The sequence below is a fragment of the Copadichromis virginalis genome, linkage group LG18, assembly GCF_057382275.1.
Source record: "Copadichromis virginalis isolate Kocher_CV1m ecotype Utaka linkage group LG18, C_Virginalis_male_GT1.1, whole genome shotgun sequence".
NCBI lineage: Eukaryota > Metazoa > Chordata > Actinopteri > Cichliformes > Cichlidae > Copadichromis > Copadichromis virginalis.
Window position 1 is genome coordinate 31,698,769 of NC_140635.1, and position 26,265 is coordinate 31,725,033.

At 43.0% G+C, this 26,265-nt stretch overlaps 2 protein-coding genes across 2 annotated transcripts in view; both read right to left on the reverse strand.

Annotated features, from left to right (window-relative positions):
- Positions 1 to 19: 19 nt before the first annotated feature.
- atpsckmt (fATP synthase c subunit lysine N-methyltransferase) lies at positions 20 to 1,991 on the reverse strand. Its single transcript, XM_085438220.1, has 4 exons — positions 1,455 to 1,991; positions 631 to 768; positions 487 to 537; positions 20 to 396 (listed from the first exon to the last, which is right to left on the reverse strand). The coding sequence occupies exons 1-4, from the start codon at positions 1,728 to 1,730 to the stop codon at positions 235 to 237; spliced, it is 627 nt and encodes a 208-aa protein (XP_085294346.1). The 5' UTR covers positions 1,731 to 1,991; the 3' UTR covers positions 20 to 234.
- Positions 1,992 to 2,518: 527 nt separating this feature from the next.
- LOC146688314 (neuropilin and tolloid-like protein 1) overlaps positions 2,519 to 26,265 on the reverse strand; it is a 42,772-nt gene continuing 19,025 nt past the window's right edge. The window contains exons 5-10 of the mRNA XM_085438571.1: positions 14,962 to 15,003; positions 12,967 to 13,094; positions 11,135 to 11,363; positions 10,601 to 10,714; positions 10,372 to 10,516; positions 2,519 to 3,597 (exon numbers count right to left, since the gene is read on the reverse strand). Coding sequence (XP_085294697.1) covers positions 3,072 to 3,597; positions 10,372 to 10,516; positions 10,601 to 10,714; positions 11,135 to 11,363; positions 12,967 to 13,094; positions 14,962 to 15,003 — 1,184 coding nt within the window. The 3' untranslated portion in view covers positions 2,519 to 3,071. The remainder of the gene's footprint in view (positions 3,598 to 10,371; positions 10,517 to 10,600; positions 10,715 to 11,134; positions 11,364 to 12,966; positions 13,095 to 14,961; positions 15,004 to 26,265) is intronic.

The following is a 26,265-nucleotide window of genomic DNA, read 5'->3' on the forward strand; positions in this document are numbered from 1 at the left end:
ATACAACAATAAACAGTAATACTCAATCATCATTTTTATTGTCATGGTCATTTCACATGGTCACACATTTCAAATGTACAGCACTGACCTTTCCTTTTTTCCTGTTTTTGTGGTTTTAAATGTTAAGAGATATATGCAACTATTTCCAGTTACAGTTAGTTTTATCAAAATTTTTACAAAAGTTTTTAAAATAATCTGAGAGTAGAATGGTGTTCTAGACTTGATTTTCTTATGTTACAGGTGTGATTTAAATGTCTTTGCATCATACACCCATACAGTGTCTATGCCCTCCCCCGCGGTACTTTCAGGAATCCACGTAGGGAAGGGGAAGCGACAGGTCACCACCTTGGCTGTGCTAGGCAGCTCGCTTGCCAATTTCAGCTCAAGCTTCTCCATCTGAAGATAAAAGCAGCAAACAAACATAATTAGCATGATGATTTGAACTCCACAAGTTTCTGCATTTTGGTGAGACACAGAGGTACTCACCATCTGAGGGACTCCAAAAATGACAACATTGGAGTATTGAGCAAAGCTGACCTAAGAAAGGAAAAAGGAAGTAACATGCTAAATGACTAACTTCATTACAGCAGATGTCTGTAAAACAAAGGTTTGTTTTCAGAAACCACTGACCTTCCACAAGTCTGAGATGTGAAATGAGGTGGAGCGGTAGACTCCCTCCCTCCAGGCCCTGTAGCGAGAGTACCACACCAACCAGGGGTTCAGCTCAAACCCTGACGCACGAAAACCATGTTTGGCTGCTGCAATCACCTGCAAGAAGCAAGGGGAAACAGTATAGCACACACACACACACACGTTTGTAAATCATGTTAGATTGGTTGCTACTGAAACTAAATTTTCACCCTTTAAGGCTGTTTGCAAATACAGTTTCAATTTTTTTTTTAACCCTCTGGCCTTCATGCGTGGTAACCTTCAAGCCTAACACTGCACTAGCCCTGGATTTTTTTAAGCCTAGCCCAGCTATCATAAGACCAGGACTATTTCAAAACTGTATAAAGAACAGACGATATCAGGACAACAGTTATGACCTGACCTGAAGCTTAGGACAGGATGGCAAAAGGTGTAAGACACGATCCAAAGCACAAAAGTAAACCAACAACATAACAGTTGTTCAGCCACATGACATCCCAGATACTCATAAACTAAACAGTCTGTAGGGCGGAACTGGTCCCCTGTTCTCCTGAACAGCTACGGGACACACCTGCTGGAGCTTGTAGATGATAAAGCCTTAGCGATCACTAAGACATGATTGATCAGACATGATTTACGAGCTTTTTTTTGCTTTTTTTTTTAAAGTTTGATTATATTTTGTTAATCTATAACTGCGCCTTGCATAAAATCATGGTTTCTCTAAAGGCTTTCAATACCTTTTTATTTTTCTTGCAACTATAATTTTATAGTTCTTGAGGGGGCTCAGAGGGCAGAACAGTACTTACTATCCTTCCATCTCCGCTGCCTATGTCCACCAGGGTTCCCGACCTTGTCCTTAACGCCTTGAGGACGTTTTCCACCTGAGTCGTGGTGGCCGGGACAAACGGGAGGCAGACTTTCCTCAGGGCAGGGGCTACAAACGGAGCAGCCACTGCGTACAGAGCAACCAGCGACCCTCCCACTAAACCTGTTACGACGAGCCCAATGCGGCTCCTGCCCTTTCTGTCCCTGTTATCCTCATTAGGCTGTCCCGAGTCCAGCAGGAGCTCCTCTTGTGACATGACGCTAGTTTAACGCAACGTCTGCAATCGTTCACTCTACTCCATGAATGACAGCGGGGACTGTGTTTCAGCTAGCAAGCTCTTACTTATTCGACCTCAAGTTTTCATAAATGAAATTAAATATTGTTCGAACAAATTGCAAGTCTATGTTGTCCTTAGTTACGAAAAAAGAGATTATCATAGTTCAAAGTCCTGCTATTTATATGTTATTGTAACATGTAAGCATTGTAATACACGACCTGTGCAAGGCTATAATCGGCCCGAGTGGATAACAAAGAGGAACTACAAACCGTTCCTCCCCGCTTTCGTTCCCATTCAAGCTAGCTTTCATTATGTTTCGAGCGTGGTTAAAAATAAATAAATAAAAAATATATATAAAAAATAACAAATAATAATAAACACCAATTTCCAATTGCAAACTTAAAAGTAACTAGATAATGAATGGTTACATTTCACTGTGGTTATACTTGTATAACTATGCATGTGACAAATATAGAACCTTGAACATTGAATATATTATGTGAGATATTTTATGAAAATCACTGATAAACTTTGTGTGAAATGCCAGAATTCTGTGAATAATGTTCTGGTGGCTAAACTCTGACATTTTTTTCAAATGTATATTTAAATTCAAATTCATTTGAATGTTTTTCATTTGTGATGAACTGACTTTTACACACACACACACACACACACACACACACACACACACACACACACACACACACGCACACACACACACACACACACAGATTAATATGCTGTGCCATGGTCAAATTCAAGCAGAGGGTAAATATTTAATTCAGTAAATAAACATGAAATAAATCAGCCACAATATGACCTGACATACATGTAAATTGGATGATAAATAACACTTATAATTGCATTTTTCTTGCTTTGGTGTTGTAGGCATGTTCATCCATATAGGAAACACTTCAAACATCAAAACAATTAATGAATTATATTATTTTAAATATGATTTGATCTATGTGACATATTCTAGCCTAGAGTGAAAACATTAAACAAACAAGGAACCTAAAAAGGAAAAAATGGAACTGTGATCCAGCAAAATAGGCCTACTCATCCTTGGAACCATCTCTCATGAATTACATTGACATAGCAGTGTACCATTCAAGATAGCTCCTAAACTCTTTGGTTTTTGGGAATTACTATTAAAAAGACTTTTGGATTGCATTCTTGGAAATTACTTGGAATGTCTGAGAAAAAGGAACTCTACTGACCATATTAGGTAAAAACCTTTAAAAAAAAAAATTGGCCACCTCTATTTGCAATATTAATTTTTACTGCAATTTCATTTGGGACCTTTTGTTGTTCTTTTAATTAGAAGTCATTAGACAGTGTACGATGGACCGTGTGGTCAAGCCCTGATGGGCCATGGTGGATTGGATGATGGTACATGTGGTGCTGACTGGTGGTGGGACCATCATCCATCATTAAATCCTCCTCCTCCTCTGCCCTGTACCCTCCTGCAGCGTCCTGTGAGTAGCTGTGCTTCATCACCACAATGTTCCGTCGACTCGTCGGCGTGTTGTGGTGAGAGAGTCGGGGCGACTGCTGGTTCACCATCACTGGCTGCAACTGGGGCACAAGAGCACCCCCATCAGGTACAATGGTGGCGTCCCTCACGCTTAAGTTGCTGCGGCTACCGTGGACACTGCCCTGGTGAGAGCCACAGTGGTGGTCACGGATGCATTTGCTTTCGGAGCGTCTCAGCTTGTGGAACTTGTCAAAGTCCTCGGCCAGGGCAGGATCGGTCAGTTCACCAGAGGGGGCACGGCGCAGAGTACAGAGTTCATAGTGAGGAGGCTCAAAACCAGGGTCGAGGAGGGCAGGATCAAAATCATCTCTGTGGATCCAAAGAGGTAAAGAGAGTACATGCACAGACATCCAGACCTACAGTTCCAGAGTACAGATACAATAAACGTTTAGGAATGTGCAACAGAAACTTTGAATGTAGCTACACAGACAATGATAAATGTGTATAAATTCCCATTAATGTGAATAAATTGTAAGATAAAAGTAGAAAGAACAAAATGCCAGCATGTGGTTTTTCAACATGCCTGGCTGCTCATGTGCAATTTGAAACTAAAGGTCTGAAATTCAAGCATTTTATACATATGCACATTTCTAAACTGCAGTCAAAAAGCAAAAAAATTGAAAACCAGACAAATCCTTTCACGGACATCATCAATATCATGATACTGTAATGATCGTAGCATATCTATATATGTTTATTAGAACTTAATGAAACGTATTGCATATAATCTGTCAAACGTATCTCTTATGAATGAAATCAAGTCACTTTGAGCCGCAAACTGCTGTTACAATTGCTGTTACAAGGTAGGTGCTGCAATCTGTTATTTATCCAGGTAAAATTGTCACTGACAATAAAAATTACTTTTTCAACAGAGATATGGCCAAGATTGCAGCAGAAATTGCAACAAATGTAACATTAGAGTTCTATTAAAAGATATTAAGTTTCCATAAAGGACTGAATTGTTTATAATGTAGCAGGCACGTGCAGATGGGGGGGGGGGGGGGGCTAGAGGGGCTTGAGCACCCGCCCCTTTCCTGATGGGTGCCCAAGGTGCCCTTTTGTTGAGGCTATATATATATATATATATATATATATATATATATATATATATATATATATATATATTAACGTGTGTGCGTGCGGAGTCCTGTCTGTGCCCCTCAACAATAATATTTAATAATATTTAACTATCAATCACAGTTTTGCTAAATAAAAGGATCTGGCTTGCATCAGTCACATGATCACATTTAACCAGTGATCGCCCTTGACGGCAGAACGCGCTGGTTACGAGCCGGGAACGAGCTCACAAAGAGCACGCGCATTTTTAGCGGTCCGGAGCTGTAGGAGAAACACAAATTAACTCAGAGACACAGACTGATGCGACAAAACCAGTAAGTAGGTGTACAGCGTATACTGTAGTGTATAGCACCCAGGAGTATTAGCTTATTACGTACACGTTGGTAAGCTGTCTTGTTGCAACTGACGAACTGAAACAAACGAGCGTGCTGTGTGTGCAACAACGCAACAAACATTACCTGTCCTTTTATTAACTGCACAAGTAGTGCTGGTCATAGCTGCTGGCTACCTGTGTCAGGCTGTCATGGGTCTGTAGCTCTGTCCACCGTTTTAGGGAACATATTTAGTTTTAAAGCAAGTTACAGGGCTTTTCCTCCCTTTCTGGAGGGATTATATTTCACTAAAAAACGACCTAATATGCATGTCCACATAATTATGCATTATTATAATTATAATATATTAAAAACACACGCTGTATTCTAAGCACCAGCTGTCTGTTAGAATGTGATTTTTTCTCTCTCTCTGTTGGCAGAGGTATAAAAATGCGCAGGAAAATCTGACGTGCATGGCAAACTTCACTGACGATATTTAGGGAGGAATAAACTAGGGCTGCTCGATTATGGCAAAAATGATAATCACGATTATTTTCACTGAAATTGAGATCACGATTATTTGACGATATTTATTTAACCCTTTAAGATCTACCATAGAACCAAGTCCGCCAGAGCTTATAATATTTTTTTTACATGCTGTAGTGCCATTTGTGGGAGCATTTCAAGTTGCTATACATCAATACAACTGTTATAGCCCATATTTTAAAAATGTGTATGTATTAAGTCCATAGTAACTACATTAATTGCAAAAAAGTGCAATAAACTACAAAAAAATTGAAAATCGTTTTTGTTTTTTTTACATATATTTCTACTTGGAGAAATTTAAGAGGCTTATCCCTCAAAACTTTAAATACAAAAAAAGTTGCAAAAAATAGTTTACAACAACAGGAAATTTATTTTGAGTGTCTTCATAGTTTTATTTTTGGAGATACAGCAATTTTTATATACACTGCAGGAAAAACAAAAAAACAATCCTATGATGCAAATTTGCAAAGAATGTGCATGTGCATCAAAATAAACTATTTCCAGCAGTGCAATTCGAGTTCTAAGGCCTACAAGTAAAAAACTAAATTTTCCGCGAAAATGACGTCACTTGCGATAGTTCGTGTTGACGTCTTTTTCAATGTGGGAAGTGTTAAGAACAGCTGATCAGATCGGCAAAGCGTGTTTCTGGAATATTATGTTTTTGTTCCTGCAAGCGCTTTTTATGCAATTTTTGCAAAGCTATATGTGGAAGGAAACCGTGACCTAGGACAAGCTGATGGCATAAGATGTAAGTACAACTCCTCTGGTTTCATATGGAAAAAAATTTATTGTGCTAGCTTAGCGGTTCAGGTTCTACAGGGATTTAAAAATAGTTATACAAAACGAGCATGCTGCTCTGACCGGCTTTAAAGGGTTAACAATAACAATGTATTGAATAATGACTTTAAAAAATAATATAAAATAGTGTGCAAATACTGATAACAGTGCAAATGTTTGCAATAAAAGAAATAAATGAAAAATGTAAACTTTGCAGTGTTGCTCTGTGGTGCAGCTACGACACCATAGCAAAGTTTACACACTGTGTCTACTTGATCCATGTCTGACTCCGCGAACCCATAATGTTTCCACACCACTGAAGTTTTTTTTTTTTTTTTACCTCTCTTTTCAACCAACGGCAGTCCACTCCTCTCCAAATAACTTCTGCTTAGCTTTCCGAGCTTCCCTCGGGTCCTCTTAATTGTTGTGATGCGTGTTCGAAATGCAGAGCAGTGCGCTTGATTTGCCACACGGAGCAGCGCGAGAGTAAAGCATGAGGAAGGGGCTAATAATCGGCTCAGTCATTTTTAATGATCGTTGAAAGCCCAGATCGTAATCATGATTAAAATTCGATTAATTGAGCAGCCCTAGAATAAACAGACATCAAACATAAATGAACCATTTGCCTGTCTCCATAATTGAGAGCATTTTCTCTTCTTATGTCAACACTCTCTCTCTCTTTTTTTTTTTTTTTTTTGCTTTTTCGGTCATGTTATGTTTACCTGTCAAAGGCTTGTTACAAACTATGAAACACATCTTGCAGACTTCTGGATGTTAGAAGAAAACTAATACTGCTCATGAAGGAGACTAAAGGCAGGAAGGTGTCCTTTAAAACTAAATATGTTAATAGGACCTCCCTATTTATATCATAGTTTATGATATAGCACGTGTATTTCAGTAATAGCCTGCTGAGGCCACTATACGTGCTGGCCTCATATCAAATGTGAAGGCAGACTGAGTCTATGTTTGACATTTTTTATATCTAATCTTCCTTTTCAAACATTTAAACAGCAGCGAGTCTGCAGCTGAGGGAATACAAACTCATATTGTCAGAACAGGTTTGCTCGTTTCTTGGATTCATTTGGTGATTTATTAAATGTATAACTGTTATTCTAATCTGCTGCTGAGTCTCTTACACTTTTCTTTATGCTGTATATTTTCACGTCTTTGGAATAGTTGGAAGTTAGATAGTCAGCTGGGAAACTTTGTGTTAACTCATGGAGCTGAGGATATCGTGGACATGCTGACCTCGCTGCGTGGTGTACAGAGCGAGGTCAGCATGATTAATATTCACAATAAAAATATTAGCCGAACATCATGAAGTCTGTATGTGTTTCATAGTGTCGAACAACCTTTGTACAGTTAAAGCCAGCAGTTACTACATGACGGAAACACCAACGTTATCTCTTCTATGTGTTTATACAGAGGTCACGCTGATTACTGAACAAAAACCCAAAGATCAGATGTTAAACAGATTTATTTGCTCTCTCTCCTCCTTAAACATGTTTTTAATGTTAGTTATAATTCAGAATTGGCGACTGAAACACGTAGGACACATAAGAACATCAGGAAATAAAACACAGATAAATATAACCTCAGTAAAAGAAGTCAGCGGGGGTTACTACAGCTGTGTACCGGGGCCTGCGCTTTGTCGGTGGGATTGCTTGCGAGGCGAGCGGGTCTATCCCACGCTTTGCCGTGAGACTGGGCAGACATCTCCGAAATCATCGAAACACTTTTGTAAAGAGGCTGTATCTTGACAAACCGACCAGACACATGAAGATTAAACCACTACATTCTCGGCTAAAAAAATATTAAAACGGTATTTGGTGACACACAAACAGGGTTTTTCAAAGCTCAGTTCTGTTAGCTTCCACAGACAATGGCCACCAGGCCAAAGCAATGGTTTTGACTCGATCAGCGTTAACCCCGCCCCCTGAGTTTGATGGGTGAGGCTGACAGATAAAATTATTTCATGATGAGAGCCAGGCGTCAGGACTGCCAAAATGAAATAAATAAATATATCATTAAATAATTAATTAAATGTGTCAATAATTAATTAAATGTGTCAATAATTAATTAAAATGTGAAATACATAAATAATTAATTAAATGTGTCAATAATTAATTAATTAAATGTGTCAATAATTAATTAATTACATGTGTCATAACTATTTATTTAATTAATTAATTCCAATTTTAATTAATTATTGACACATTTAATTAATTATTTAATGGTGTATTTAATTAATTCATTATGGCAGTCCTGGCGTTCCATACCAGAGGGGCCGATGGCATGATATGGCAGCCTCGCTTCTGTCAGTCTGCCCCGGGGCAGCTGTGGCTACAACTGTAGCTGCCTCCACCAGTGTGTGAATGTGAGAGTGAATGAATAGTGGCATTGTAAAGCGCTTTGGGTGTCTTGAAAAGCGCTATATAAATGCAATCCATTATTATTATTTCATATTTATTACTTCCCCCTCCTCATTGCTTTATTATTGTAGCTCTAGTAATAAATAATTAAAAAAAAAAAAGATTCTGGATCAGCACCATGATGCCCATAGTATATACAGTATTCTGAAGAAGGTCTAAAATGTCATTGTGTGTGCGTGCATGTGTTTGTTTTATTTAGATGGATTTTTAAAAAACACATTACTCATGATATAACATTGTCCAGACATGGCTGGCAAGGACATGAGGAGGAAACAGTAGGAGCTGTGTGAGGCTACTAAAGGCAGGGCTATAACATTTTTCTGTCGTCATTTTATTTTAGATTAAGTGCAAGAGTTGTTAGGTGTGGATAATTAGATTATAGTTTATTGCAATAGCAAGTTGTGCCTTGTACTCAGATAGACAGCAAGTGGAGAGTGATATATGAAATGATGGGATGGAAGGAAGAAGAGAAGCAAAGAGTGAATCACAGGCAGAGCCTAAATTATTTCTCACAGTTTTTGTTGCCTTATGATTCCAAGCGCTGTCACCAATCTTTGCATTTTGTTATTATCTCATGACACTTGTTTAATCAGCTACCATCTCTCCTATGGACTTTTTAATGTCTACAGTCTCAGATCAACACAGCCCTGCCCTCCAGCACTATCCACAGCAACCCCTCAACAGCAACATTGTACCCATCAGGTAAAGCATCGGCTACGTTTGCTTTGCCTTGTTGCCCATATTAGATTTTTGATAAATGTGTGTTGTTGTTATTCAGCCTGGTTCAATGTGCCCCTTTTTAACTTTGAGCACCCACCCCTTTAAACCTCTCTGCACAGCCCTGTAATGTAGGTACAATAACACAGAGTCATAGAGACAAAGCAGGTTATTTCTTCATTTTATAACCTCTGTGGGAATCCAGCTGACTACAGTTTATTTAAGAATATAGGCAAAGGTGTTATGTGTAGAAAACATATAGAAACATCAGAAATCACTTTCTGGCAGAACACAGGTTTGTGAATTTACACCTAGCACGTAAATTGAGTGTAATATTTGCAAATACATATGCACGTTACATGTACATTTGAACAGCAACCAGAAGGTTTAAGTATGAATAACTGGCAGTTTTTATTTCCTATCTGGCGCGACTTCATAATTCTACACCATTAACTAAGGATGCAAGATGGTCACAACACATGGAAAAGAGTGGGGGAGTCTTCTTTTGGACATTTGGATGCGACCTCTGAAGTACTGTGATTGACAAAAAAGTCGACAATTCCTCAGAGATAAAGTATTGGCTTAACTTTTCAGTCATTTCCAATCTTCATTTTTATGTTTACAATTAAAAGCCCCTGTTATTGATATTAATGTGAGGGTTAAAATGTCTGACCTGTAACAGAATTTTGAAAGTCGTGCCCTTTACTCTTTTACAACTATGTAAATGTGCAGTTTTAAACACTGCTCAAATCAAGCGATTTTGGCTACTGAGTAAAGATAGATCAAGATCTACAAATTGATCAAATCGATAGTTAAAGGTATATCTCAGTCCCAGCAAAGCACACATGAAGCAGCATCAGCATTTATTAGGAACTGCACACTTGCGATTTTGGGCTATATTCTGATGCACACAGGTGTTTTGTTTATTATTTAAAAATCTGTTCTTATAAAAACACATCACACATCTACCAAGACAAAATCTTTGTTTCACGTGTAAATACTTCTGAAATGTTCACTCTGAAAGGAAGTTTTGGATATGTGGAGGTCAAAAAGTACAGAGAAAGCTAATATTACCAAAAAATACCCGCGTACATGAACAGAGCCTTGATGTCTACAAAGTTCTATAGTTCTGAATGTTTTGGTTTATTTAACCACTAAAGTCTTTAATTCCCCTTGTTCTCTTTTTGACAATACTACTAAATAACAATTTACCGAGACTTTACCTGCGGATGATGTATTTCTTGCGAGGCTGTTTGACCTGGATGATGACAGAGATGATGAGCAGGATGACGACCAGACCACAGGTTACTCCAATGATAGTGAGGTTAGTGTTATCTAGCGTATCCAGGATGCTCGGTTTCCTCGTCTCTGGTTGAGGGGATGATACAGACAGAAATCACAGGCGTGTTTTGTGAAAACAGCATGTGGCTGGTGGTTGGAATTTCAACATACCTTTGCAGTGATTCTCATCCCATGGGTAAACACAGTTCTGGATGCCATTGCACACCAGAGTGTGATTTATGCACATGTTGCTATGGCAAAAGAAAGTGTCTCTCTCACACGGAGCTGAAACAAGACAGGCAGGAAAGATACGGCTGTAGCAATATGTTCTTCTTCAAAGTCAGACTTTAACTATACTCACTTTTGGCTCCATTTCTGCCTAAACAGGCAACATTAGCTATGGGCTTGCTAAGGAACAGCACCACTCCTTTCCCTAGAAGCCAACAGCCAACACAGATAGCGTTCTGCTAGCTGCTCCTCCCTGAGCCTCGTTCTGCCAGAGGTTTCTTCCTGTTAAACAGGAGTTTTTCCTTCCCACTGTTACCAAGTGCTTGCTCACTGGCAGATGATGTATAGATGTATATACTTCATAAACTGTTGCAATCCCCTGAACACTTGTTATCTAAATTCTACTCATTATTTAACATTTTCCAATAAATCTTGATCTTTAAAAGAAACAAATCTCAGGCAGACAGATTTACTCACGTTCATGGAAGGTTGTAAAGAGGATTTTGAATCTGCTCTTCCTGCTGCCCTCGTCTGCCCACAGTCTCACCACCCCCACAGAGGTAACCAGCATGACATCGTTGGCCACAGTGGAGCAGAACTTATTCTTTAAGTGCTCAACGGAACTGCTGCCGTCATAGATGCCAACAAAGTTACGCTTACACTCATTGGAGTTATGCATCTCATACTCAAGAAAACGCATGTAGATCTGTGAGGAGACAAAAGGATGAGAAGAAAGAGTGCTGTGAATGGACCAGAGTTTAATAACACTGGGACATCTTTATGTTTTTCTCCTTTCATTTTTTCATGACTTGAAGACCTTCTCTATTTATCACATAAAAATTCCTCGTTGAAATGGCTCAAATATCCAACAGTGACAAAAGAAATGTAGATGTGTAAATACTAACAGCAATATTATTTAACTGGCAAGATTTTGTTGACCTGCAGTCATTTATTGAGCTCTGAAAGGCTGACATCTTTGGACGTTTTGAAGATGGTTTTAAAAAATTCTACAGTGTTTGTCTGAAAACAACCAACTTCAACATCATTAAATGAGAACTGCTACAACAGTTTCACATCAGTCATTGCTGAGCAGAATACTGTAAAAATGTGATGTTCACATTATCAGAGATGGGCAGTAACGCGTAACGCGTTAAAAGTAATTAGATTACAGTAACGCGTAATGCGTTACTGTAATCTAATTACTTTTTTCAAGTAACGAGTAAAGTAAGGGATTACTATTGCAAAAACGGTAATTAGATTACCGTTACTTTCCCGTAGGAACGCTGCATTACTGCGTTACTAAAACCGTGATTTTTTTGCAAGAATGTCTCAAGACAGTGACGTAAGCGAGTGCGACGTGAGACAACAGCTGTCTGCAGATCAACAATGGATCATATATCGAGTGCGGGAGAGAGTATGAGCATGCAGCGTTTAAAGCGTGGAAGTACTGACCTTACTTTGAGTTTGATTCCATAAAAAGTGACAAAAACATTAGCGTCCGTTGTGCGTGGGAAGAAAACTTCTTTTTACTCTGAAAAAAACCCTAAACAAGCTCCGAGTGCGCAACGACGTAATGGGAAATTCAAAGAGAAACTCGCGGATTCTTCCACTGACTGCTGCGCCACACCTGCACCAGAGCACACCTCCGCCTACCCCACTCCTGCTTTACAGGTGAAAATAGAGCAACAGGACTGCTAGTCTTTGATTTTATTTACTTTCTGCTGTGTTTTTCTTGCATCTATTTGAAAGACTGAGTGTAAACACAAAAATATTTTATTTTATGTGCTGGAATGTGCAGAAAATAGGTTTAAATGTTAAACTAATTTCTTCAAGCCAGAGAATGGTGCATATAATTTAATTTTTGCTTGATGCATAAAGTTAAAAGATTAAAACTGATAAAACGAGTTTAAAAAAAAGAGACTTTTCCATTTGATTACATTTTGTATGATGGATTATGCAGAAAAAGTAGAATTGGGTTGACAGATCTATTGCTTTATTACCTATTCAGGTTGTAAATCATGTTTTTAAAAGTAACTAAGTAATTAATTACTTTTGAAAATAAGTAATCAGTAAAGTAACGGGATTACTCTTTTGGGGAAGTAATCAGTAATTCGTTACTGATTACTTTTTTCAAGTAACTTGACCAACACTGCACATTATGTTACAGGTAGAACACCGGCCTACTGTCTCAACAAGCAGACAACCAATCAATTCCAGGTATCTGAAGTTTGTAGTAGAGTCAAATTCCATCTGTGATTAGCAGAGATTGTTTAAATAAGAAAGAAAGAAATGGCACACAGTATGCAGACCTTGGCTCTCGGTGGAGCCCTGATGTACCATCTGCAGTCCACGGCTTCAGTCTGCTGCGCCCGGCCTTCCTTAGCTATCTGCGTTGAATCTACGTAGCCTTCTGGACCATTCATCTCAAACTCACAAACTGTGGAGAGCAGCAGTTTTACGTAACAGTTAAAGCAATGCTGTTGTAACAATGAGGCCTGTTTCAGTTGTAGAGACAAGTTTTCTGTAGTACTTGACGCTTCATATGAAGATTTATGCAACCTCAAATGCTGCGTAAAATGTAAAATAAAATGGAATCCAGTGGTCTGCAAGCCTCATAAACTATAAATCAAATGCTTAAACTGAGAAAATACAATTTAAGAAAAAAGATCATTTTGAATTTTAATGCCAGCCACATGTCTCAAAAAAGTTGGGCATGCCATGTTTACTGTTGTGTAGCGTCCACTTTTCTTTTAACAACAGCCTGTTAACGTTGGAAACTGAGGAGACCAGAATGTTGCCTCATTCTTGTCTGATATAGGATTCTAGCTGTACTACAGTGCAGTGCCTTCTTTTTTGTGATTTTCATTCTATGATGTGCAAAATGTTTCCAACTGGTGTAAAGTCTGGACTATATGCAGGCCAGTTCAGTCCAGCAAAGTTATGCTGTTCTAATAGATGCAGTAGGTTTGGTATTGCCTTGGTAAAATGGTGTCTTTTTCCCTGAAAACACACTTTTCAACACTGATGATGCCTTTCTAGTAGATCTGCAAGCCCAGAGAAAATGGCAGTGTTTCTGGATCATATGGCTTCTTCTTTGCATCCTATAGCTCTAACCCGTGTTCATGGACGGCACACTGAACTGTGTTCATTGACAATGACTTCTGGAAGTGTTCCTGAGACCGGGCACTGATTTCCATGATAGATTCATGCTTCTTTTTTTTTTTTTTTTTTCACGATTTCCAGCCTTGTCCCCTTGTGCACAGAGATTCTTCCAGATTCTCTGAATATTTCGATTCACCCAATTAGCTGTAAAAGGCTTCTTTTTACCACCACTTACTTTTCTAGACCTCGTATATTTTCAGATATGCTGTTGCCATCAATTTCAAAATGAACTAATATGTTTCATAACGTAAAAGGTTTGTGAGGTTTATGTTTTTATTGACATTTTACATAGCATCCCATCCTTTGTGGAGTTGGGCTTGCCCTTGGCAATGTGAAAATGTTAAACAGCACTTTATCTCATCATCATCTCAGAATGTTAAAGACAAGATATCTTTGAATAGATAAATGTGCAAACATTTTTATTTTACATAGGCTAACTATGTGTCACCATGTCACTATGTGTTTCCCCTTTGACAGAAACGGTTCAAAACTGGTTGTGATGTCACAAATTAAGTTTCCAAATTCAAATTTTAGACTCTATTTAAATTTTTACATCTTGTAGCATCGAGTATGAAGGGTTTTCTAGTACTGTTATTAACACAATTCTGAGGAAAATAACATGTATGTGTGGAGCTGTACCTAAGTCAAAAATTTAAATACACCTCATTACATTTTTAGTTTTTTTAAAACTCCAACATTGGTTCTCATGGCAGATTGGGAAACTGATACATTAAGTTGGAAAGGTTAAAACTAGCAGTTAAAACCTCCATTACTGTATGCACATTCCAGTTTCCAGTAATCACTAGTAACACTGCAGTAATGCTAACTTAGGATTTTGTCTCCATATAACATTATAATCATACTTGCTAACCTCTAGCTCACAAATTTATGTACTGTGAGCTCAGACTAATGTGTAACAAAGTCACCATGTACAAACGTCTCAGTTATTAAAACATGACACATGTAATGTACTGCAGTTTTCCAGCAACATGACATCTTTCCTGCAGTATGTAAATTTGATTTAACAACTCGTTTCCTACTTTGATGTTAACACATATCAATTTAATCAAGCACTACACTGACTTTCTGCTTTGTGTCTAATATTATGTTGTATCATGATCACACACAAGTTTAATACTCACATGGTAGAGCTGGCAGTTCCCCAAGCCCTTTAAACTCGGGATCTGAAAGCAGAACATCGGTCTTGTAAGAGGCAAATAAATCTTTATAACATGATGTACTCCACGTACTGTATGTGATAAACACATGCATTTAAAATTGTGTACACATAAGGTGTTTAAAGATGTTTGTGTGGCAGATGTTCTGTGGACAATATCCCCAGATGTTTTGTGTCAAGGTGCCAGAGCTGTCATTGCAGAACAAGAAGGCTCACACAACATTTGCAGGTGGTCTTATTGTCGTGGATGATTGGTGTATAATATTTAAATACATTTGCATGTGTTCAGTAAATGCAGTACAGTTGGAAGAAATGTCGAAACATGCAGACGCGTGACAAACTAACCAATACAGGCAATAGCCTGGGTGACTCTGTTTAATCAGTGGGTCCATTTTACTCACATGGTTTTTCGCCACTTGTTCCCTAAAGACGTAAGAGTCACTGCTAATGAATGCAAAGTTTTTCTCAGTGATAACCTTTCTCCTAAATTTCTATCCTTACTGGAGTGATTACTCACAGGATGAAAACACACCCATTCATAGGGCACAAGGGTTCACTGTATGGTGTGATTGATGCAGATGATAATGATGTGAATCATTAGCCATGTCTCAACTGAACATCTAGGGGAGATTTTTTGGCCAGACTATCCGTTAGACCCTCGACCATCATCGTCAAAAAACCAAATGCAAGAGTGCTGTATCTGTTTAACAGAGTTCCAGAGAATAGGAGAATCATTGGGTGCACATGCTGACAAAAAGGAGCAGGGTAGAACTAAGAAGAGATTAGCAATGATGTGACCATGGACCATGAAATGTTGTTTAATTATGCATCTTGCACTGATCACAGACAAAAATAATTAATAGCAACACAAAGTGGCTACATACCTAGTAAATTGACAACCAAAGGGAGGGAGGAATACCATTGGCTGACAATAGCCAGGATTAGGACAGAAATGTTCCCACCTGACCACTTCAAATTCAGCTGATTTCATTTCTTTCTATTTTTTTGAACAATAAACTTTGTCTAGTTAATGAAGGCTTACAAAATCTTTATAGAATAAACACCTTGATAGTCCAAAATACAACAGTTTGGTGCTTTTTCAATTCAATTCAATTTTATTTATATAGCGCCAAATCACAACAAAAGTCGCCTCAAGTGCTTCATAGATACAGAGAAAAACCCAACAATCATATGACCCCCTATGAGCAAGCACTTTGGCGACAGTGGGAAGGAAAAACTCCCTTTTAACAGGAAGAAACCTCCGGCAGAACCAGGCTCAGGGAGGGGCGGGGCCATCTGCTGCGACCGGTTGGGGTAAGAGAAGGAAGACAGGATAAAAGACATGCCGTGGAAGAGAGACAGAGGTTAATAACAGATATGATTCAATGCAGAGAGGTCTATTAACACATAGTGAGTGAGAAAGGTGACTGGAAAGGAAAAACTCAATGCATCATGGGAATCCCCCGGCAGCCTACGTCTATTGCAGCATAACTAAGGGAGGATTCAGGGTCACCTGGTCCAGCCCTAACTATATGCTTTAGCAAAAAGGAAAGTATTAAGCCTAATCTTAAAAGTAGAGATAGTGTCTGTCTCCTGAATCCAAACTGAAAGCTGGTTCCACAGAAGAGGGGCCTGAAAACTGAAGGCTCTCCCTCCCATTCTACTTTTAAACACTCTAGGAACAACAAGTAGTTCTGCAGAGCGAGAGCGAAGTGCTCTAATAGGGTGATATGGTACTACAAGGTTGTCAATGGAAAATTGTACTTAGTAGTCAGTATAATCTTTTAATGATATAAGTTTGCATATGGTAGAATACTGCATGTAATCACTTGTGTTTAGAAGTATATAGTTGGTGGCATATTGAAAGAATGTCTCATCCTAGGAGGTCTGTAACATTCCAGGGTGTTCTGGCGTTCACCCCCACATCCTAGGAGTATGGGAGAGGTCATACCTTGTCTTATTGTTTTACGGTAGGATTAACGTAGCTACGTCAGTTTTAGTCTAAGTGCTTGTGGCGGAGGCGTGGCTCCGGGCGCAGCTGCCGGGGAGGAGTGGAGCAGAAGGCTCAACAGGGCGGCGCTGCGAGGCCGGTAAGAACAGCTGATGGTGTTTATGTACTAATGATGGTCTCCCTCCGCTGTGTTTATAGTGAGACGGGGAGGAGCGGCGAGAGATCAGGTGGGCTCGTGAGCTGTCAGGCTGTGCGACTGAGTCAGCTGTGTAAACAAACAAATAAATGTGGAATTTGGCAGTACATACCTGCGTGTGCGTGTGTTTGTGCCTGGTGTATTCCACAAGTGGTGCCGAAACCCAGGACAGTGCCGGTGGGGAAATGTCCGACCCACAGGCCGCGCCACCCGCCCAGCCCCTGCAATTCTTGGCGCAGATGCTGGCGGAGATGGCGGCGATGAGCCGGGATCAGGCGGCCGACCAGCGTGCCCACCTGGCCGCGCTGCGGGAGCAGACGGACCGACAGACACAAGTTCTGGAGTGGCTGGTCGGGGCCGCTGCCACGCCGAAGCCCTCGCCACTGTCGGTGACGGTGCCCCGGATGGGGGACGGGGACGACCCACAGATTTTTCTGGAGACCTTCCGTGCCACGGCGGAGGCGTGCCAATGGCCGCGGGAGGAGTGGGCTCCGCGGCTGCTCCCCCTGCTGTCTGGGGAGGCACAAACAGCGGCCCTGAGTCTGCCTCCGGCGTCCAGGAGCAGCTTCCCGGATGTGAGCCGGGCGGTGGTGGACAGGCTGGGGCTCACCGCCGAAGACCATCGCTGGGGGTTCCGGGCCTGTCGGCTGGCTACATCGGACCGACCATTCGCCTGGGCCCGACAGCTGCGCGACGCGGCGGTGCGCTGGCTGCAGCCGGGAACATCGGAGGGCGAGACGAAGCTGGTGGACAAGGTGGTGCTGGAGCAGTTCACGGAGGGATTGCCAGCGGAGACGGCGAGATGGGATCCGGTGCCACCGGCCCGCAAGCTTGGAGGTAGCGGTGACGCTGGCGGAGGACCACCTTGCCGCTGGAGCAGGGGAGTCCGGGGATGCCGGACGGAGGCCGAACAAACAGGCCCCAGTGCCGGCCCTGAGGCGCCGTGTGCCGGCACCAGGGCAGGCAGAGCGGCTGCCGGCGCTGAGCCCCACTAACCCTTTCGCGGCGATGGTGCCGTCCAGGGGAACCGAGCCGAGTGGAGCCGCCCCCGAGCCACGGAGGGCAGCACAAACGCCGGGGCCGGAGTGTTGGAAGTGCGGGCAGCCGGGACACCTGAGGAGGGATTGTCCGCTTATGGAAGTGGGGCAGGTGTTCCGCGTTGCTGGCGCCCCAGCACCCTCCCCCGGTCCAGGAGGGACATACAGTATTCCGGTAAGGACTCGAGGGGGTATACGCCAAGCGTTGGTGGACACGGGCTGCACACAGACCCTCGTGCACCAAGGCTTGGTTCGCCCCGGGGCATTATTGGAGGCCGAGTGGGTGGAGGTGAGGTGTGTTCATGGTGATGTGCCCCATAGTGCCGCTGCTGCTAAAATACAAGGGCCATACACATAGGGTAACGGCGGCGGTTAGCCCGCGCCTGTCGCACCCCCTGATTCTGGGTACCAATTGGCCGGGGTTTCATCAGCTACTGGGGTAGTACGCGGGGGTGCGATCACGACCGGAAGCGGGGTGTAGCGTGTGCGCGGCATTCAGCGGTGACGCGGGGTCGTCCGACACCGACTCCGGGGGGGAGGAGCCGGTGGGTCCCTCACGGGACGTCCCGCCGGCCCCGGAAGTGTCCCCCATGGGTGATTTCCCACTGGAGCAGTCTCGTGACGGCACCCTACGCTCAGCCTTTGACCAAGTGATGGCTATTGATGGTCACGTGGTGCGCCCTGAGGCCGCGCAGACCTACCCGCGTTTCATCTTATTAAATGACCGATTATATCGAGTGAGTCGTGACACTCAGACTGAGGAAACACACACCCAGTTGTTGGTGCCGCAGGGCCGCCGGGAAACGCTTTTCCAGGCGGCCCACTATAACCCCATGGCAGGGCATATGGGCTACGAGAAAACTCTGGAGCGAATAACGGCCCGATTTTATTGGCCTGGCATCCGAGCGGATGTGCGCCGCTGGTGCGCGTCCTGCCCGGACTGCCAACTTGTTAACCAGCCGGCCATACCGAGAGCGCCTCTGCGCCCTCTCCCCCTCGTTGAGGTCCCGTTTGAGCGCATCGGCATGGACCTCATCGGGCCGTTTCACCGGAGTGCACGCGGTTACCGCTTTGTGTTAGTCCTGGTGGATTACGCAACGCGGTACCCGGAAGCAGTTCCGCTGCGCACCATCTCGGCTAAGAGTGTGGCGCAGGCACTGTTTCAGGTCATCTCCCGAGTCGGAATCCCGAAAGAGATACTGACTGACCAGGGCACGTCGTTTATGTCTCGTACACTGCGGGAACTGTATGAATTACTGGGCATTAAATCTATTCGGACCAGCGTCTACCACCCTCAGACTGACGGGCTGGTGGAGCGGCTGAATAAGACCTTAAAGTCCATGATTCGGAAGTTCATTAACGAGGATGAACGCAATTGGGATCACTGGCTAGACCCTCTGTTATTCGCAGTGCGGGAGGTGCCCCAGGCCTCCACGGGATTTTCTCCCTTTGAACTGCTGTTCGGCAGGAGGCCACGTGGGGTGCTCGACCTGATTAAAGAAAGCTGGGAGGACGGTCCGAGCCCCGCCAAAAATGAGATACAGTACGTGTTGGACCTGAGAGCAAAACTCCACACTTTGGGGAGGTTGTCACGGGAGAATTTGCTCCAGGCTCAGCAGCGTCAGCAACGCCTGTATAACAGAGGGGCTAGACTCAGGCAATTTTCACCGGGAGATAGAGTGCTTGTGTTACTCCCTTCTTCCAGCTCGAAGTTGCTCGCCAAGTGGCAAGGTCCCTTTGTGGTCACACGGCGTGTCGGGGACGTGGACTATGAGGTCGCTCAGTCGGACAGGGGAGGTGCCACGCAGATTTATCACCTCAATCTCCTTAAAGCGTGGAGAGAGGTTGAAACCGCATCTCTGGTGAGCCTGGTGAAGGAGAGAGATGAGTTGGGGCCTGAGGTGCCAAATTCTATCATTCCCGCCTCCCTCCCTTGTGATGGCCATCTCACACAGGCCCAGAGAGCGGACGTTGTCGCGTTGCAACAGCGCTTTGCGGACGTGTTCTCCCCCCTGCCCGGCCGGACGTCCCTCATCGAGCACCATTTCATGACGCAGCCCGGCGTGACGGTGCGTTCACGGCCCTACAGGCTCCCGGAGCATAAGCGAAAAATCGTGCAGAGGGAATTGGCGGAAATGCTGAGGATGGGAGTAATAGAAGAGTCGCACAGCGCCTGGTGTAGCCCCATCGTTCTGGTGGCGAAGAAGGATGGGTCTATACGGTTCTGTGTCGACTATCGCAGGGTGAACGAAGTGTCACGCTTTGATGCCTACCCCATGCCTCGGGTCGACGAGCTCCTGGACCGGTTAGGCACGGCCCGCTTTTTCACGACGCTGGACTTAACCAAGGGCTATTGGCAGATTCCCTTGTCTGCCGAGGCCAGGGAGAAAACGGCCTTCTCCACTCCGTACGGTTTGTACCAGTTCGTGACACTCCCGTTCGGCCTGTTCGGGCCCCCGGCCACTTTCCAGCGTCTCATGGACCGGGTACTGCGTCCGCACGCGGCGTATGCTGCCGCCTACTTGGATGACGTGATCATCCACAGCGACACCTGGGCGGAGCATGTGCCGTGGGTGGCCGCGGTCCTGGAGTCCCTGAGGGGGGGCGGGGCTCACGGCCAATCCGAAGAAGTGCGCGGTTGGACGGAGGGAGGTGCAGTATCTGGGGTACCACCTGGGGGGCGGGCAGGTGCGTCCACAGGTGGAGAAGACGGCGGCTATCGCATCCTGCCCGCGCCCCAGGACGAAAAAGGAGGTGAGACGGTTCTTGGGGTTGGCGGGTTACTATCGTCGCTTCGTGCCGGGGTTTGCGCAGCTAACCAGCCCCCTGACCGATCTCACTCGAGAGGGTGCCCCGGATCTGGTCCAGTGGACGGGGCCGTGCCAGGCGGCGTTTGTGCGAGTGAAAAACGCTCTCTGTGGGGAGCCGCTGCTTCACACTCCTAACTTTTCCCTCCCGTTTGTTCTGCAGACTGACGCCTCGGACAGAGGGCTGGGAGCCGTTTTGTCTCAGCAGGTGAGGGGAGCTGACCGCCCTGTCCTGTACATCAGCCGGAAGCTAGCGGAGCGTGAGCGCCGGTACAGCACCGTGGAGAAGGAGTGCCTGGCCATCCGGTGGGCGGTCGGCTCCCTGCGCTATTACCTCCTGGGACGCTCATTCACCCTCTATTCGGACCACGCCCCGCTGCAGTGGCTCCACCGCATGAAGGATGCCAACGCCCGGATCACCCGGTGGTATCTGGCATTGCAGCCCTTTAAGTTCAAGGTGATCCATAGGCCGGGGGCACAGATGGCGGTGGCCGATTTCCTCTCTCGCTCGCGAGGGGGGGAGTTGGCTCGGCCGGACGGCTCCCCGGCCTCGAACGGGCGGTGGGGGTGTGTGGCGGAGGCGGGGCTCCGGGCGCAGCTGCCGGGGAGGAGTGGAGCAGAAGGCTCAACAGGGCGGCGCTGCGAGGCCGGTAAGAACAGCTGATGGTGTTTATGTACTAATGATGGTCTCCCTCCGCTGTGTTTATAGTGAGACGGGGAGGAGCGGCGAGAGATCAGGTGGGCTCGTGAGCTGTCAGGCTTGTGCGACTGAGTCAGCTGTGTAAACAAACAAATAAATGTGGAATTTGGCAGTACATACCTGCGTGTGCGTGTGTTTGTGCCTGGTGTATTCCACAGTGCTTTTTTACATATAGATTAGGGCTGCTCAATTATGGCAAAAATTATAATCACGATTATTTTCACTGAAATTGAGATCTCGATTAAACTTAGTTACAGCGCTTTCAGAAAGACATCTACTGTGATAAAGTCTACTCTCCACCGCTGTGTAATCAATTATTGTAAATGTAAATATTATCAGGAAATGATCAGACAGGAGAGAGTTTTCAAGAACCACTGTTAAATGTTCAGTTTCTATGCCAAATGTTAAAACAAGATCTAGAGTGTGATTAAAGTGGTGGGTGGGTTCTTTTACATTTTGAGAGAAGCCAATTGAGTCTAATAACAGATTAAATGCTAGAGGCTGTCATTTTTAGCATCTACATGGATGTTAAAATCACCCACACTAATTATTTTATCTGAGCTGAGAACTAAATCAGATATAAAGTCTGAGAAATCAGACAGAAACTCTGTGTAAGGCCCAGGTGGACGATAGATGATAACAAGTAAGACTGGTTTCTGAGTTTTACAGCTGGGGTGGACAAGGCTAAGCATCAGGCTTTCAAATGAATTAAAAGTCTGTCTTGGTCTTTTGTTAATTAATAGGCTGGTGTAAAAAATTGCTGCCACACCGCCCCCTCGGCCTGTGCTTTGAGATTTCTGGTAGTTAGAATGTCTCGGGGGTGTTGATTCATTTAAACTAGCATAATCATCCTGCTGCAACCAGGTTTCTGTAAGGCAGAGTAAATCAATTTGTTGATCAATTATTAAGTCATGTACTAACAGAGACTTGGAGGAGAGAGACCTAATATTTAATAATTCACATTTCACTGTTTTACTCTTTGGTTCAGATGGGGATACTGTATTGTTCTTTCTTTGTAATTGTTTATGTTTAAGTTGCTTTTTAGTTTATCTAGATTTTTTCAGTGTTTCTGAGCTGTCATACCTTCATATAGGAAACAGTAAGATGAAATTTTCAAGGCTGAAAAACCGCCAAATCAATTTTACAATCAGTCTAAGTACTTTTAAGTCCCTTTCTATAACCCACTTAGAACATTAATCAACAAAACTGCACCAATTTAACACTCTGAGGTCTAAGTCATTATATGTGCTCAAACTGAACCAAATCCCTCAATCACAAATATCTGTAAAGGGGATCTAAAATAAAGCACTAAATGTGACACAGAACATTTTTAATTTTGTATAGTTTAACAGTAACTTTAACTTTAACGTAGCTTCATACCCTGGAGGACGGGGCTGTGGCTCCCCACACTCCCTAGCAGATCGTTACATGGAGAAACCTTTGGAATGCAAGCATGCTGATCCACACAGGTATGCACACAGGTGTACACATGGGTATTCACAGACGCGGACTACAGCTTTCTTGGCTGCTGCCTCAAAGCACATTGTACGCTGTCTATCTTGCGTGCTGCACAATATCGTTTATTATTTAGTATCTACTGATATCTACTGCTAGCTAGTTTATTGTGATGGTGCCGTTTTTTTTATTATGTTGCTCTTTGTTGTTTGCTTTCTCTTCTGTTTTTTTTCTCCATACAGGTGACCCAGGTGTTTTGTTTTTTTTTGTTTGTTTTTCTTTCTTTCTTCTCCCCCTTCTCACCGTCTCTTCTCCCCTTTGGTTTTCTTTCTCTCCCTCTCTTTCTTTCATTCTCTCTCCCTGTCCTATCCCCCAGTCATGTCTGTCCCGTTTGTAGCAACTGAAAATAAAATAAATTCATAATTATAATAAAGGTCAATCAAATGGACCAATATGGCAAGGCCATGATGATCCACTTGGTAAAATAAATCCGCTTGGCATCTTTCTTGGCCTTAAGACAACAATTCTGATGGCTAAAGATCCAAACGGGACACAAAAAACCCCCCAAAAAAACCCCCCAGTAACTTTAACACGTAAATATCTGCAAAGCTTTTGAGTTATTTACGGTTAAATTAGTCCACAACATAGGCATGGTTATTTTGTCAGCTTCAATCTATTTTTATAGTGCAGAACTTATATGCACCATACTGTTAGGATTAAAAGCTGCTACATAGTTTGAATTCCATACTTTGGACACAAGTGGAGACGGAGACTTAGTGAGGCTGCAACGTGCTGGGCCGTCCGTTGGCTCCAGAGGGTTAACGTCTGTGAATCAGTGTGATGCCATATTAATTCTCAATCTACATTTCAATACAGGCTCATCTTGGCTATCCTCAATTCCTTCTGTGCCAAAATTATTTTCTACTAAAGTATTATTTTACGCTCAAAAATGTGTTAGTTACAAATGGGTTACTTAAATGTGTTTTAAAGCCCTAAGTGTCAGGATCCTGGATCTCCTGACCCAGAGTTTCTTGTGTCTCAGGGTTTTTGTATTATGATGTATGTTCTAAGTTCTCTTTGTTGCCCCAGTTTATTCTGTAGTCTAGTGTCTTGGTTTGGGTTTCTTGTATTCTGTTTAGTATTTAGTAGCTGCCCTCTGTGCCTCCTTTTTGTTGGTCTCTGTGTTTCTTAGTTGCTCTGTCTCCCCTAGTCAAGTCCGCGTCTGTGTTACATTTCCTGTTTCACTTTGAAGGTCTGTGCCCTATGTAAATGTATTGAGTTTTGCTTCCCTTGGGTCTCGTGTCAGATTTCTCACAGCTGTGTGTGCGTGTGTGTTGTTAGATTCTTCCCAGTTTAGGTTTTGTACAGTTTTCTGGTCAGCAATAAAAGCTGCCATTTTGAGTTCAGTTCTGTTTCCAGTGAGTTCATGTTTGGGTCCAATTCCTGCCTGCACACAGCTGGATCATGACACTGAGATTGTATTTTTTATTTCCTAGACTTAAGCCAACCCTTTGAGCCACTGATATTTAGGGGTCAGATTGATTGTTCATGGCTTGACCCACATATATTTTGTCAGGGCTTAAGGCTCTTCATTTTGTTTTGTTTTTTTGACAAATAAAGGTCAACCTCTATTCTGTAATACACGAGATATGTGCACCAATTTTGTCAAGAAAAACAGATTAAACAAAATCTCTGAGCTTCAGTCGTTGGATAAAGTAAGCGCAAAATAACACAGACTAAAAATGACAACGTTAAAGATATACTGCAAAATAAAATAAAAACACGGCTGGCCTAAACTTACGTAATCTATGTGCCAGTTCATTTCCTCTGCCCTTATTTAAACCCACCATCCCCCCTCTACAAAAAGAAACCCTGATGCTCCTCATCAAAAACAGAGAAACACATTTAGCACGAGGAAGGGAGCAGACAGATATTTTGTTCTAAACCTTTGTGCTGATGAATCTACTCGCTAGGTGGATTATAAATTCTGACGTACCAGCTTAGTTGTTGAGGTCAGATTAGACTCCAGCAAAAATAAAACAAACGGCTTATTTTCCAAGCATAAATTCTCACTTTTTCCATTATTTTTCCATAACCTTTGGTCAGGGGTTGTGATGTAGGAAGACCAGGTGATGGACACAACTCAGCCTCAAATACACAAGGACTCTCATTAATTCTCTCATGTTTCTAACCTATTTCCTCTCCAAGCTCAGCCAGATTAATCATGTTCATTCCTGTGTGTTTGGGTGTGTTTGTGCGTTTGTGATGCAACAATACCTTACCAGGGGTTTTACGCCTAATGTAAGATGGAAAAAAAGGGGAATACAAAGCCTGTTTTATGAAAATTACTTGTATATTCATCTCATTCAGCGAAAATGAGTGAAAACGTTTGCAGAAATATTTATGTGCATATATCTACAGGAATGGCAGAATTATTAGGCAAATGAGTATTTTGTCCACATCATCCTCTTCATGCATGTTGTCTTACTCCAAGCTGTATAGGCTCGAAAGCCTACTACCAATTAAGCATATTAGGTGATGTGCATCTCTGTAATGAGAAGGGGTGTGGTCTAATGACGTCAACACCCTATATCAGGTGTGCATAATTATTAGGCAACGTCCTTTCCTTTGGCAAAATGGGTCAAAAGAAGGACTTGACAGGCTCAGAAAAGTCAAAAATAGGGAGATATCTTGCAGAGGGATGCAGCAGTCTCAAACTTGCAAAGCTTCTGAAGCGTGATCATCGAACAATCAAGCGTTTCATTCAAGATAGCCAACAGGGTCGCCAGAAGTGTGTGGAAAAACCAAGGCGCCAAATAACTGCCCATGAACTGAGAAAAGTCAAGCGTGCAGCTGCCAAGATGCCACTTGCCACCAGTTTGGCCATATTTCAGAGCTGCAACATCACTGGAGTGCCCAAAAGCACAAGGTGTGCAATACTCAGAGACATGGCCAAGGTAAGAAAGGCTGAAAGACGACCACCACTGAACAAGACACACAAGCTGAAACGTCAAGACTGGGCCAAGAAATATCTCAAGACTGATTTTCCTAAGGTTTTATGGACTGATGAAATGAGAGTGAGTCTTGATGGGCCAGATGGATGGGCCCGTGGATGGATTGGTA